Here is a 14,376-nt window from a genome sequence, read left to right as displayed (position 1 = left end):
CTTTAGATATTAGAATTCTGGTGTCTCTTGCCATTTAAATTTTGTTGACGAAACATTAGCAACACCCTTCGGGAGGTAAATAAATATGGCTAGTAGGAGGATATGAGACTTGTACCCAAAACACAGTCGTAATGAGAGTCAGCTAAGGATTAACAGACCATTTTATCTGACACCGTATTAAAATACTAAACTGTCTAATCGTCATAAAACTCGCAGATCACTGGGAAAATTCTCCTTAATGACAGAGGTTCCCAGGAGGAATGAAAAGTTAAAACTACTGTCGTAAGTTGACATTTAAACGCATTCCTGCCGTTGCACTAATGATGTGTCTATTTGTCACTGGATGAGATTTCCAAAGAGTGTGGCACAATATGTAGGTACATTCTATGCCAATGTATCTCACCACGAGTAATACCTGGATAAAAGATACAAAAAGAACATTTTTATTGATGATTTGGAAGCGCTACTTACTGACTTCTAGTACAAAGAAACCAAAAAATGGTTAATATTTAAAGAATAACATAAGAAAAAAACATCTCTACAGGGAATTATATTCAGTTTTCCGTTTGAAATGTTGAGGTGCTGGTCCCCCGATCCTTCCTCATTCCTGACTCATATAATAGATTCAGGAATGAAGAAAAGATTGGGGAATGTTGGGACAAGGATTTGATAACCACTGTTGAGGGTCATCTAACCCATAATAAACTCACAAGGTGACACAAATGCATCCACGGTCATTCTGAAGAGATAATACACTGGTCAATATAGTTGTCATGTCTGTGGTCAGCTTTACAAATTTCCCACCCAGGTTATCGGTAGCTCCGAGGGAGCATACACAGAGCTCTCTTTAACATCCTTACATGGGAAGTGGGATGTGTTTATTTAACACCACAGAGCTAGGATTTCATGTGCAATCGATACTAGTACAAAATAGCCTCATCCTAGTTAGAAAAAGAATGTAGCACATCAACCTTCAAGTCAGTTCCCAGCATTCTGATTGGTGGAGTGGCGGCCATTCACCAGCATGCCTAGTTCTCCTGGAACTCTGATTGGTGAACGGCCAGCACTATCCACCAATCATCAACCTGGAAGCGGTCTAGTGAGTATAACAACCTCCTGGCACGTCCCGTCTATCCCAGCCACGGACATGCAGCATTGGAAAACAGGATCGGTAAATACATTATACGGGTCTACATTGTTGCACCAGGGAGCTGGGGGTCTATATCATACATGAGAGCAAGCGCAGGCATCCACAGATTCTTCAGCTGACACAACTCATAACACTCTCTGGATGATGAGACATGGCCAGGTCAGATGTGGGATAACCAGGTCACATGGGGGATGGCCAGGTCACATGGGGGATGGCCACGTCAGATGGGGTATGGCCACGTCAGATGGGGTATGGCCACGTCAGATGGGGTATGGCCACGTCAGATGGGGTATGGCCACGTCAGATGGGGTATGGCCACGTCAGATGGGGTATGGCCACGTCAGATGGGGCATGGCCACGTCAGATGGGGGATGGCCAGATCACATTGAGCATGGTCAGGTCAGATGGGGGATGGCCAGGTCAGATGGGGATGGCCAGATCACATTGAGCATGGTCAGGTCAGATGGGGTATGGCCACGTCAGATGGGGTATGGCCACGTCAGATGGGGGTATGGCCACGTCAGACGGGGTATGGCCACGTCAGATGGGGTATGGCCACGTCAGATGGGGTATGGCCACGTCAGATGGGGTATGGCCACGTCAGATGGGGCATGGCCACGTCAGATGGGGCATGGCCAGGTCAGATGGGGGATGGCCAGATCACATTGAGCATGGTCAGGTCAGATGGGGGATGGCCAGGTCAGATGGGGGATGGCCAGATCACATTGAGCATGGTCAGGTCAGATGGGGGATGGCCACGTCAGATGGGGTATGGCCACGTCAGATGGGGTATGGCCACGTCAGATGAGGGTATGGCCACGTCAGACGGGGTATGGCCACGTCAGATGGGGTATGGCCACGTCAGATGGGGTATGGCCACGTCAGGTGGGGGTATGGCCACGTCAGGTGGGGGTATGGCCACGTCAGATGGGGTATGGCCACGTCAGATGGGGGATGGCCAGGTCAGATGGGGGATGGCCAGATCACATTGACCATGGTCAGGTCAGATGGAGCATGGCCAGGTCACATGGGGGATGGCCAGGTCACATGGGGGATGGCCAGGTCACATGGGGGATGGCCAGGTCACATGGGGCATGGCCAGGTCACATGGGGCATGGTCAGGTCACATGGGGGATGACCAGGTCAGATGGGGCATGGCCAGGTCACATGGGGCATGGCCAGGTCAGATGGGGCATGGCCAGGTCACATAGGGTAGACAACCTATAGTTCTCCAGCAGAGGTCAACAAGAGCCCCTCTGACCCTTCACCTACGGCCCCCAGCTGCTTCTTACTTTATTGTCAGTTTTGTTTGTTGTAGCGTGTAACATTTAAAATGCCTTCCGCTATGTGAATATAGATACGTGCCTCTATCTTTAATTAAAGGTCTGGGTTGAACTTATTACTGAGATTAAGGTTGCCATGTGTCCCTTTTGAAGGTTGGTTCATAAACCATGTGACCCATAAGGTGTATGCATTAGAAGATAAAACGTTGGCATTCTGGGGCTTAAGACTTCTACAATTAGAGACGCCAAAGCAGCAACTGAGGGTGAATAATCTAAAGGGTGGATTTGTGTGAGCTGGGGAATGAGGTGGTGCTGGAGATATAATAATAATGAAAAAACAAAATCAGCTACATTTCAAAGCCAAGCGTTTTAGTAAACTAGAATGAAGTCGCTGTCAGGCTCCCGGAGTTTGAGAGAGAAAAAAAAATCAGCTGAATGCGGAGCTTGGTCAGGACAGATCCTAAGCTCTGCTAATGCTTCTCCGCACCATTCATCTCCCAGCCCTGATACACAACCTGTGCTATAAATCAAACCCTGCCGGCTGTCACTTCCAGCAGCCAGCGAGCGGCTCTGCGCTGCCAAATTCCGGCAGGATGCCAGAGTGGCATCAGCGGCCAGAACCTTTGTCCTGATGATAAGCAGCTGAAGGTCTGGGGAGGGGGGGGAGCTGCCGCTTACGTATTTGTTTTACATTTTTCATAGGTAACCTGGGGATTTTACTGAGACACGGTAAATGACAGAAATACAAAATGTGTTTGAAAATGGCCAAAGCAATATCAAAACTGGAAAATGAAATAAAATACATATAGAAAATGTATTATCTATGGAAACCAGAATGCAATCTGGAGCGACTTCAATCAGATTATGTGTTAATAGCGTCTGTCCAAAGATTGTCAGCTCCTTGGAGTCACCATTCCGGATATAAAGAACTGATTGGGTGTAAGATCCAGTGGAGCGAGGTCAGATATAGCAGCGTGTGGCCCCAAAACCACTGCTATGCCCAATAATGACCCTATAGATGAGGACATTATTGGAAATATTGTGAAATGCAATTGGAAGCTGAACACCAGACTGTATGAAGCTCGACCCAACACCCGGACCTCAGTCACTCTGGCCAGAAGGTGAGACCATAAAAGACAATTATCCTTTCGTTTCACTGTACAGCGCTTGTGGCTTAATGCTTTCCCATACATCTTTGTGCATTTTAGATTTACTGCAAAGCATGTAACATTATTACCGATAGACAGACAGACAGATATGAAATAGATGGATAGATAGATATAAGATAGATAGATATGTGTGAGATAGCTATGAGATAGAGAAACAGAAGCTAGATAGAGAGATACAAGATATATAGATATGAGATCGATATATATGAGATAAATATAAGATAAATAGAGATAGATAGATAGATAGATAGATAGATAGATAGATAGATAATATGAGACATATAGATATGAGATGGTTAGATAGATAGATAGATATAAGTAAGATAGATATATATAAGTAAGATAGATCGATAAATATAAGATATGAGACATACAGATATGAGATGGTTATTATTATTATCATTTATTTGTTAGGCGCCACAAGGTTTCCGCAGCGCCGTACACAGCACAAACCGTAGACCATACAGGGTGAAACAGTACAGAACAATAAACACAAAGTACCAATCAGAAACTCCGGGCAGACATATGGAGTAAAGACGAAGCAGAAGAACAGGTCTGGAGATAGGAGGGGAGAGGGGTCATGCTCATACGAGCTTACATCCTAAAGGAGGGTGAACAAAAACAGGCACAAAAGGGAGCCAGTGAAGCAAGGGGGAGAGAAAAGAGGGACCAGGGAAGAAAGGGGAAAACAAGCAGAGTAGATGTGGGGTTAAGTGGATGGTTGGTAGGCTTTGAGGAACAGGTGAGTATTGAGTGCCCGTTTGAAGGAGCACAGATTGGGAGCGAGACGGATGGAGCGAGGGAGGTCAATCCAGTGCAAGGGGGCAGCTCGGGAGAAGTCTTGGATTCTGGAGTGGGAAGAGGTGATCAGAGTGGAGGAGAGGCGACGGTCATTGGTCGCGTGCAGGGAGTGGGCGGGAGTGTGAATGGAGAGGAGGTTAGAGATATAGGGGGCAGTAGACTGGGAGAGAGCCTTGTAAGTGGTGGTAGATAGATAGATAGATAGATAGATAGATAGACATAAGATAGATAGATAGATAGACAGATAGATAGATAGATAGATAGATAGATAGACAGACATAAGATAGATAGATAGATAGACAGACAGACATAAGGTAGATAGATAGATAGATAGATAGATAGATAGATAGATAGATAGACAGATAGATAGACATAAGATAGATAGATAGATAGACAGATAGATAGATAGATAGATAGACAGACATAAGATAGATAGATAGACAGACAGACATAAGGTAGATAGATAGATAGATAGATAGATAGATAGATAGATAGATAGATAGACAGACATAAGATAAATAGATAGAAAGAAAGATAGTACCTAAAAAGGCTTCCAAATCCTGCTGCATATTGTATATTACATATCATATAATATGGATGGCGTCCTCACCAGCTCCTTATAAGAATTAACCATCAAGGAGAGAACATAGAGCATAGAGCAGGCTGGCCAGCAGCTGGATTGGGAACACTGGGCCACAGCATAACTCTGTTTTTATTACATATATAGTATGCAGGCACTATGCAATGTATAAATGAATATAGGATCTATTTCATTGCATGTTTAATATGCCAGACACGAGGACCGAACACAAGGCTGATTTCTTGCAAAGTGAGTTGTAAATGTGAAGCACGTATCTGCAGCTGAATCGCATGTGATGCTAAACACGGATTCATGTGACCGGGTGGTCTTCAAGCACAGTCCTTGCACACATTACATGATCTAAAAACCAAACATTTGCAATGTGTATGGCTGCTTCTTGTATGGAGGAGACCCTCTCCCCCCACATCAATAAACTATGAAAGATGACAACATATCACAAGACTGCACACAAAGGAATGTTACTGCTTCTAAGCAGAGAGAACCAAGTTCTCTTAATACAAGAATGTAATTATCAGAAACCAGCCCCACTCCTCCATCCGCCTGGGCTGCAGCAGCTCGTGTTAGATGCAAGTTCTTATGGAAGTCTATCAATTGGAACTTATAAAACTTCCTCTAAGTCTCCTGATGACAATGGGTTTTACTGCATTTGGCAGACAAAGGGAATACGAGAGTGACTTGTGAGGACTGAGAGAACTTTATATCACAGAGATATCCTAAGTTGTGGATCCTTCACTTGGGAGCAAAAGTTACCTGATTACCTATTTATTCTTCTTCTAGCTCCTTCCTGCTTTATTGCCAGATGTTCTAGCAGCTGGTTAATACACTGGCTGATATATTATTACAGATACGTGCTCCCTTGATTAAATGTATTGTTTTAACTTAATACCGAGATTAAGGGTAATGTGAAGTGAGAGGGAGGCAGGGAGAGAGAGAGAGAGAGAAAGAGTGAGAGAGGGATCGAGGGAGAGAAAAAAAACGCGAGGGAGAGAGAGAAAGCGCGAGGGAGAGAGAGAAAGCGCGAGGGAGAGAGAGAAAGCCAGAGGGAGAGAGAGAAAGCGCGAGGGAGAGAGAGAAAGCGCGAGGGAGAGAGAGAAAGCGTGAGGGAGAGAGAGAAAGCGCGAGGGAGAGGAGGCCATGGGGAGGGAGAGGGCAAGAGAGAGAAGATGGAGAGAGAGAGAGAGACACACAGAGGAAGTGGGGGAGCGTGAGGGAGAGGGTGAAAGGGGGAGGGAGGGGAAGAGAGAGGAAGGGAGAGAGCAAGATAGAGAAAAAGGGAGGCAGAGAGGAAAGGGGAGAGACTGTAAGAAAGGGAGAGATAGACAGAGAGGAAAGAAGAGAGAGAGCAAGATGATAAAAGAGGGAGAGGAAGGAAAAGAGGGAGAGGAAGGAAGAGAGGAAGGGAAAGGGAGAGAAACGTAGGGAGAGAGATAGGAAAGTAGAGAGAGACAGGGAGGAAGGGAGAGAGAGAGAGGAAGGAGGGAGAGTGTTAGAGAGAGAGAGGAAGGGAGAGAGTTAGAGAAAGAGGAAGGGAGAGAGAGAAAGAAAGGAAGGGAGAGAGGGAGAAAGAGGAATGTAGAGAGAAAGAGGAAGGGAGGGAGAGGGAGGGAGAGAGAGAGTTAGAGAGAGAGAGGAAGGGAGGGAGAGAGAGGAAGGGAGGGAGAGAGAGGAAGGGAGGGAGAGAGAGAGGGAGGGAGAGAGAGGAAGGGAAGGGAGAGAGAGGAAGGGAAGGGAGAGAGAGAGGAAGGGAGAGAGTTAGAGAAAGAGGAAGGGAGAGAGAGAAAGAAAGGAAGGGAGAGAGGGAGAAAGAGGAATGTAGAGAGAAAGAGGAAGGGAGGGAGAGGGAGGGAGAGAGAGAGTTAGAGAGAGAGAGGAAGGGAGGGAGAGAGAGGAAGGGAGGGAGAGAGAGAGGGAGGGAGGGAGAGAGAGGAAGGGAAGGGAGAGAGAGGAAGGGAAGGGAGAGAGAGAGGAAGGGAGGGAGAGAGAGATGAAGGGAGGGAGAGAGAGAGGGAGAGAGAGAGGGAGAGAGAGAGGGAGAGAGAGAGAGTTAGAGAGAGAGAGGAAGAGAGAGAAGGAGGGAAGAAGATAGAGATTTAACCTATTCATTCAAATAAGAGCAGCAAATGCATTGTAGGGCATCTAATTAGCCAATGAAAAGGCCATTTCCAGCAACATGGGTGGAGTTTATGTGAGCTTCCATTAAGAGACTATTGGGTGGCCCCAAAAAATGGTTCTATGGCCACCAGTGTTCTATTCAGACAGAGAAATCCCAAAATGTGTGAATTTATTTTAAAGACACGCTGGTAGGTTAACTGGCTTCTGATCAAATGAAAACTAGTGTTCAAGTAGTAGGTAAGCTCTCTATATACCATTGCATAAAATGCAGGTGCTATATCAGAAAAAGTTAACAAAGAAAAAAAATGTACTTCTAGATAAATAAATTTGAGAACAGTCCCATATTTACTATATTATGCAAGTTCAATAAAAAACAAGATACAAATCCAGGATAAACGTTGCATCAAATTAAAGTGTCAATTATCAATGTGTCATTATATTAAAATCTACCTGTCACTACTGTGGTAGTTTGTACTTTTAACCAATATTCTATGGAAACTGACACAATAAATGTCAGCTACACAATGCATTAGATAAGCAGATGTGCTTAAAAGCAACTTCAGCAAGTGCTTTATTTCTACCAGAAGGCACCAGAAAAGATAACAATGAAAGGAAAATAATTGTAATAATGATGCTAAAAATTATAGTGATGAACAACAGCTGCAACCGGCTATTTTCATATCTCTCTGTGCCGTATCTGGACGAGTTTAAGACAGAGTTAAATGACAACATTGTTAAAAGAAAGTGACAAAGCAGAAAAATCAGAAGGGAATCAACTACAAGTCATCGTTATTTTTATACTGCAAAACCGTTTATAGATTTTCCAACAGCGCCTTCTCTGTGGATGAGCAGGTTCCTGCCTCACCACTCATCTGCGTTCTAACAAACACGCTTCATTTACAACAATTTAATACTATGGTTCTATGTAGAGGAAATAAGCTGTACCTGGATGTAAACTCTTTCAAATGTCAGCAAATACTATTGTTTTTCTCACCTTATACTATTACGTGTTCAGTAAAAAGGACAGGAACAGAAACTATTTTATATATATATATATATATATATATATATATATATATATATATATATCTGTTCCATATATTAACAATGGCTCTAAAATTAAATATGAGCCATAAAAATGTGCAATATTCTGACGTTATAAAGCAGAAACAATGTATGAGCAGCACGGTGGCTCAGTGGTTAGCACTTCTGCCTCACAGCACTGGGGTCATGAGTTTGAATCCGGACCAGGGTCCTATCTGTGTGGAGTTTGTATGTTCTTCCCGTGTTTGTGTGGGTTTCCTCCGGGTGCTCTGGTTTCCTCCCACACTACAAAAAACATACTGGTCGCGGTCGGCCAATTACTTCGCGGACAAAGCTAACCCTAGTCTATGTGTTTTAGGGAATTCAGACTGTAAGCTCCAATGGGGCAGGGACTGATGTGAATGACAAATATTCTCTGTACAACGCTTCGGAATTGGTGGCGCTATATAAATAACGATGAAGATGATCTGACTGGCGTGTTCCTCAAGAAGAAGAGCTCTAGAGAATACATATTAATTCCACTATGCATCCTGACAATAAATTCTATTTCATATATTGCTCTGTTCCTGGATTCTAAAGCCATTGTCAGTCCAGGGCTGTAATATGATGTAACTGCTCCTCAGTACTAGTTGTTACCAAGACTTTAAGAGTGAAATAAAATCCAAGCTACTTATTTTACATGCTGAAATGGCTCTTTCAGGCACTTGAGATAAAAATGGACGTTTAAGAAGTTTGACCTTTGCAGCGTCTGATATAATGAGATGGTGTCTTCCTGTCACATCACCGGTGACACTCGTCACCCCTTTTAAGTAGTGTCTTCTATTTTTAGCATTGGCAAGATGTGAGAAATGGCTTTTAATAGATTAGTACCACACCTCCGCTACTTAATAAAGAGATTAACGGAGGAAATTAAAGGGGAAATAAATCTGGCACATGGTAGATTTTTATTCTAGTGCAGGTGGACTTGTAGTCAATGTTACTAGTACATTTTTGTATCCGAAGATGCAAATGAAGTCGTTATTTTCATTGTTTAAATACAATCAGTGCCATAAACACAAATCTATCCCTCCAGGTGATCAGTATCCAAGTGGATCTATAGACAGACAAGATGATGCAGAGCTAATGTAGCAGGTTTGTTTCTCTGCATACAGAAAATACAGCTACTATAATAAACGTGCTCCCACGTCTGTAGATTGTATTGTATGCAGATCACTTGGGGCCGTATAATATGCTGATAATTGGAGATACGGTGTATCTTGGTCACTTGGAGCTGTAGAAGGAGATACATTGTATAGTGTGATATCCCTGAAAATTAGTGCTGCTAAATACGTCACTGAATCTGCTTATTCGCTGCGTTCAGAGTCTACATCAGGCCTGGCCAACCTGTGACTCTCCATGTTGTGAGACTACAAGTCCCAGCGTGCCCTACCAGCTATGGGCTAATTATCTACTGGCAAAGCATGATGGGGCTTGTAGTTTCACAACCCCTGGAGAGCCTCAGGTTGACCACCAGTTTACATGTTCATTGTACTGGAGACTTTCTATGTTTATATCAGCAATCTAGGTTTGTATATATTTGAACAGAAAAACATGAACATATACAGTGGGTTGAGCACTGCAACAGAACCATCGTCAGTAAGCTGGCCTTTAATGGAGTTTATTTACATATAACACTTTGTTATTGCTATTTATGGCACATGTAGCATTCCTGAGGAAATTATTATTAGTCGTTATAGGAGTTGAGGAGCACACCCGGTAACTGACCTCTCGGCTGCAGCATAGACGTGAGCAGGGTGAAAGGTCAGGACCTAGTTATAAACTCTCTATCTCGGCTTTAATACCCAACAGTGAAACAGCTAATTTTGCTCCATTCCAAAGAAGCCGTTCTCTCTGTCTGTTATTCCCTCCTGCTGAGCCGTATTTACATAGAACGGATGATAATTATTTGCTGTTGCTGATTTTAACCAACATAAATACAATCTCAGATTAACCAACCTATTTAATGCAGATCGCCGCAATTAAAACTCATTTGGTTGATTGTATGCTTATAACTATATCAAAGATAGATTTCTAATTAGGCAAATGATAACCAGAAATAGAACGGGGTTATTGGTACTTGGATAACAAGACTTCAAAGTCCTCTAGTTTTTCATTTAGACTATAACAGTTTAAGGATCGATCACACAAGCGTCTATATTTATGCACTTTAAAAGGTGTCTGTAAAACGCTGATAAAGTATATAATCAGTGACACAGTGGTTAGCATCGCTGACTAAATGTGGGTTCATGGGCTCGATACTGAACAGGGCGCTATCTGTTGGAAATTTGCATGTTCTTACATGTTTGTGCGAGTTTCCTCCAGGTGGTTCCTGTGTTAAGTAATTTAGATTGTAAGCTCCAATGGGGCAGGGACTGAGGTAAATGACTATGTATCCTCTGTACAGAGCTCTGTAAAATGATTAACGCAGGTTGGGCCAGACCTTGCGAACGTAGGCCAGGCCTCGCCAACGTAGGCCGGGCCACGCCAACGTAGGCCGGGCCTCGCCAAAGTAGGCCGGGCCTCGCCAACGTAGGCCGGGCCCCGCCAACCTAGGCCGGGCCTCGACAACGTAGGCCGGGCCTCGACAACGTAGGCCGGGCCCCGCCAACCTAGGCCGGGCCTCGACAACGTAGGCCGGGTCTCAACAACGTAACCTGGGCCTCGCCAACGTAGGCCGGGCCTTCAACAACGTAACCCGGGCCTCGACAACGTAGGCCGGGCCTCGCCAACGTAGGCCGGGCCCCGCCAACCTAGGCCGGGCCTCGACAACGTAACCTGGGCCTCGACAACGTAGGCCGGGCCTCGCCAACGTAGGCCGGGCCTCGCCAACGTAGGCCGGGCCTCGCCAACGTAGGCCGGACTTCGCTAACGTAGGTCGGGCCTCGCCAACGTAAGTCACAAAATTTATACCTTAAATGTCTTAGATATTGTTAAAAGCTTAACAACATTTAAGACAAAGAAAAGTTTCCCGTTGATGAACCTTTTTTAATGAAATATATCCAGACAAAACTACTTGTGAAGCAGAGCAGGCTGGAGATTTACAGGACTGAAGATAATAAATAAGAATTGTATGACGTGTTACATGCACCTTCCACACTAACAGCGATAAAGTATGCAGCACTGACAGCTACTGTAAGGATATAGTTCACAAGATAAAGAAAGTCTTGATAGACTAAACCAGTTGTATTCCAATAAAAACGGACAAAAAAAATGTCATTGAGTTCAGATACCAAATGCCAGTGTGACCCCAAATGCCAGTGTGACCCCAAATGTCAGTGTGACCCCAAATGTCAGTGTGAGGTTGTCCTAGGAGATGGTTCCAAAAATAATATATTGCATTTAATGAGACCACAAAAATATAAATAGGGTCTGAGACCCCTAGGGGGGCCGTGGACCACAGGTAGAACATCTTTGGACTTGATATCAAAAGATATAAACATAATTTAACATTTGTCATTAATTTGCAATTTCAGATTTTCACAAGCGATGACATTATTTTCATACAGAGATGAGCGGTTTGGATTCTACTGAAGTTCAGAGTTTCACCAATCCGAGTCGGAACTCAGATTGAACCAGAATTTCCCACTCACCTTGGATCTAAAGGGGAAGAAAACTCTCATTCCCATCGGAAGCACGAGCTTTGGATCACTAACTGAACTTACCCATTATATTACACAACAGTGTATTTGTGTGTCAGTGGCAGAGCAGAACGCCTTTGTTGGAGTCCGTTATTGCTGATTTCAATTAATGTCATGTCAAATTGATCAAACCAATATTGTGTGGGTACGTGGCAGAGAACGTGGGAGAAGGTGGGTGGTAGAACGACATACAGAGAGCGCTCCGACGAGCCCACACAAAACAATATCTATAATGAATGGATGATGCTCTGAGAAAAGTAATCAGAGAGCACAAAATGCTGTTCAAATCAAGAAGACGACTAATTGAACTATTATTGATTGTTATTGATTACTACACTGAAAGTAATCAGACTATTAAACAATACGGTGTGTGTCCGTGTTACAGCAAACTCGCTTGTTGACTTCAATTTATTTCATTATTGCAAGTGTCAAATTAAGCAAATCAAAATTGTTAGAGTAAAAGTGAAAGTGGAAATTTCTGAAGACAGAGATCCCCATTAAGCAGATGGAGACAGGAATACGTACACAGGAAAACCCCGTCCTCCCCCAAAGCTTACCGCTGACATTCTCCCGCATGTAGAATAAGATCCTCGTTGTCCTTAGCGCTGATGGCCAACTCGTGCTCTGTAGAGTTGTATACGTCAAGGAGGAGATGACATTGTCTTGTGCTGCATGAAACAGAGTACAGAGTCCTCATCAGAGAATGGATAGAGACAGAGTACATCGTCATCATCAGAGAATGGATAGAGAGACAGAGTACATCGTCATCATCAGAGAATGAATAGAGAGACAGAGTACATCGTCATCAGAGAATGGATAGAGACAGAGTACATCGTCATCAGAGAATGGATAGAGACAGAGTACATCGTCATCAGAGAATGGATAGAGACAGAGTACATCGTCATCATCAGAGAATGAATAGAGAGACAGAGTACATCGTCATCAGAGAATGGATAGAGAGACAGAGTACATCGTCATCAGAGAATGGATAGAGACAGAGTACATCGTCATCAGAGAATGGATAGAGAGACAGAGTACATCGTCATCAGAGAATGGATAGAGAGACAGAGTACATCGTCATCAGAGAATGGATAGAGAGACAGAGTACATCGTCATCAGAGAATGGATAGAGACAGAGTACATCATCATCAGAGAATGGATAGAGAGACAGAGTACATCGTCATCAGAGAATGGATAGAGAGACAGAGTACATCGTCATCAGAGAATGGATAGAGACAGAGTACATCGTCATCAGAGAATGGATAGAGACAGAGTACATCGTCATCAGAGAATGGATAGAGAGACAGAGTACATCGTCATCAGAGAATGGATAGAGACAGAGTACATCGTCATCAGAGAATGGATAGAGAGACAGAGTACATCGTCATCAGAGAATGGATAGAGACAGAGTACATCACCATCAGAGAATGGATAGAGAGACAGAGTACATCGTCATCAGAGAATGGATAGAGACAGAGTACATCGTCATCAGAGAATGGATAGAGAGACAGAGTACATCGTCATCAGAGAATGGATAGAGAGACAGAGTACATCGTCATCAGAGAATGGATAGAGAGACAGAGTACATCGTCATCAGAGAATGGATAGAGAGACAGAGTACATCGTCATTAGAGAATGGATAGAGACAGAGTACATCGTCATCAGAGAATGGATAGAGAGACAGAGTACATCGCCATCAGAGAATGGATAGAGACAGAGTACATCGTCATCAGAGAATGGATAGAGAGACAGAGTACATCTGAATTTGCTCTGGCCTTTAATGAGAGCTGACATCTGTAACAATAATAATTTTGAAAAACAAAAAGGAGGGGGACAACAAAGATTTAACTAGTCCCAAACCGAGGACTAACGTTATGAACCTTACTGACTGGAGTCAGCTGATTGCTGCCTTTCAGCTCTTGTTAAACTTTCTATTTCTATGTTTGTAGAGCACGCTGGAAATCACTTCAACAAATACTAAAGAGCCACTAGATAGAAGTATCCTCTGAAATAAGAGCTTCACATGACATATAAATATTGTTTAAAAAGTAAACAGTCTTCCAGAATAACTCCCTTTAAACACACACACTTATACAATACAGCATCGCATGGCAAGAAGGAATATTTAACATTTAATTCAATATAACGGAGGTTAAATTGTGCTGACAATGGAAAACACAAGAACGCTTACAATATAATTCAAAACAAAGGTTTTACAATCTGTGTATTCACAAAAATAAATACATAATCATGCTTTTGAATGACAATGGACCCTGTTTTATTGATTTCAGTGATAAAAAAAACCCTCCTAGTTATAAAAATAATCCTAGTCTACACACCGTGGGGGCTGCCATTTTGTTGTGGCAAAATGCCTCAGTATTGTCACTGGTACCTAGACAGGGGCTGTACCCTTGAGAATACTGGTTTAGAGATGAGGAAACTATTTTGGAATCAGTGACATCACCAAAGCACTAAGTGGAGGCAGACATTTCGTTGGCTGAATCAATTTTCATTTGAATATAGTTGAGGCAGCCATTTA

The 14,376-nt window shown here is 43.4% G+C and overlaps 1 protein-coding gene across 3 annotated transcripts in view; it reads right to left on the bottom strand.

Annotated features, from left to right (window-relative positions):
* TRAPPC9 (trafficking protein particle complex subunit 9) overlaps nt 1-14,376 on the bottom strand; it is a 456,795-nt gene that overhangs the window by 253,962 nt on the left and 188,457 nt on the right. For all 3 annotated transcript variants that reach the window (XM_075211675.1, XM_075211674.1, XM_075211676.1), the window contains exon 19: nt 12,395-12,505. In XM_075211675.1, the coding sequence (XP_075067776.1) occupies nt 12,395-12,505 (111 nt within the window). The remainder of the gene's footprint in view (nt 1-12,394; nt 12,506-14,376) is intronic.

The sequence above is a fragment of the Mixophyes fleayi genome, chromosome 5, assembly GCF_038048845.1.
Source record: "Mixophyes fleayi isolate aMixFle1 chromosome 5, aMixFle1.hap1, whole genome shotgun sequence".
In the NCBI taxonomy this organism is placed as follows: domain Eukaryota; kingdom Metazoa; phylum Chordata; class Amphibia; order Anura; family Limnodynastidae; genus Mixophyes; species Mixophyes fleayi.
This window is presented reverse-complemented; position numbering and strand designations above follow the sequence as displayed.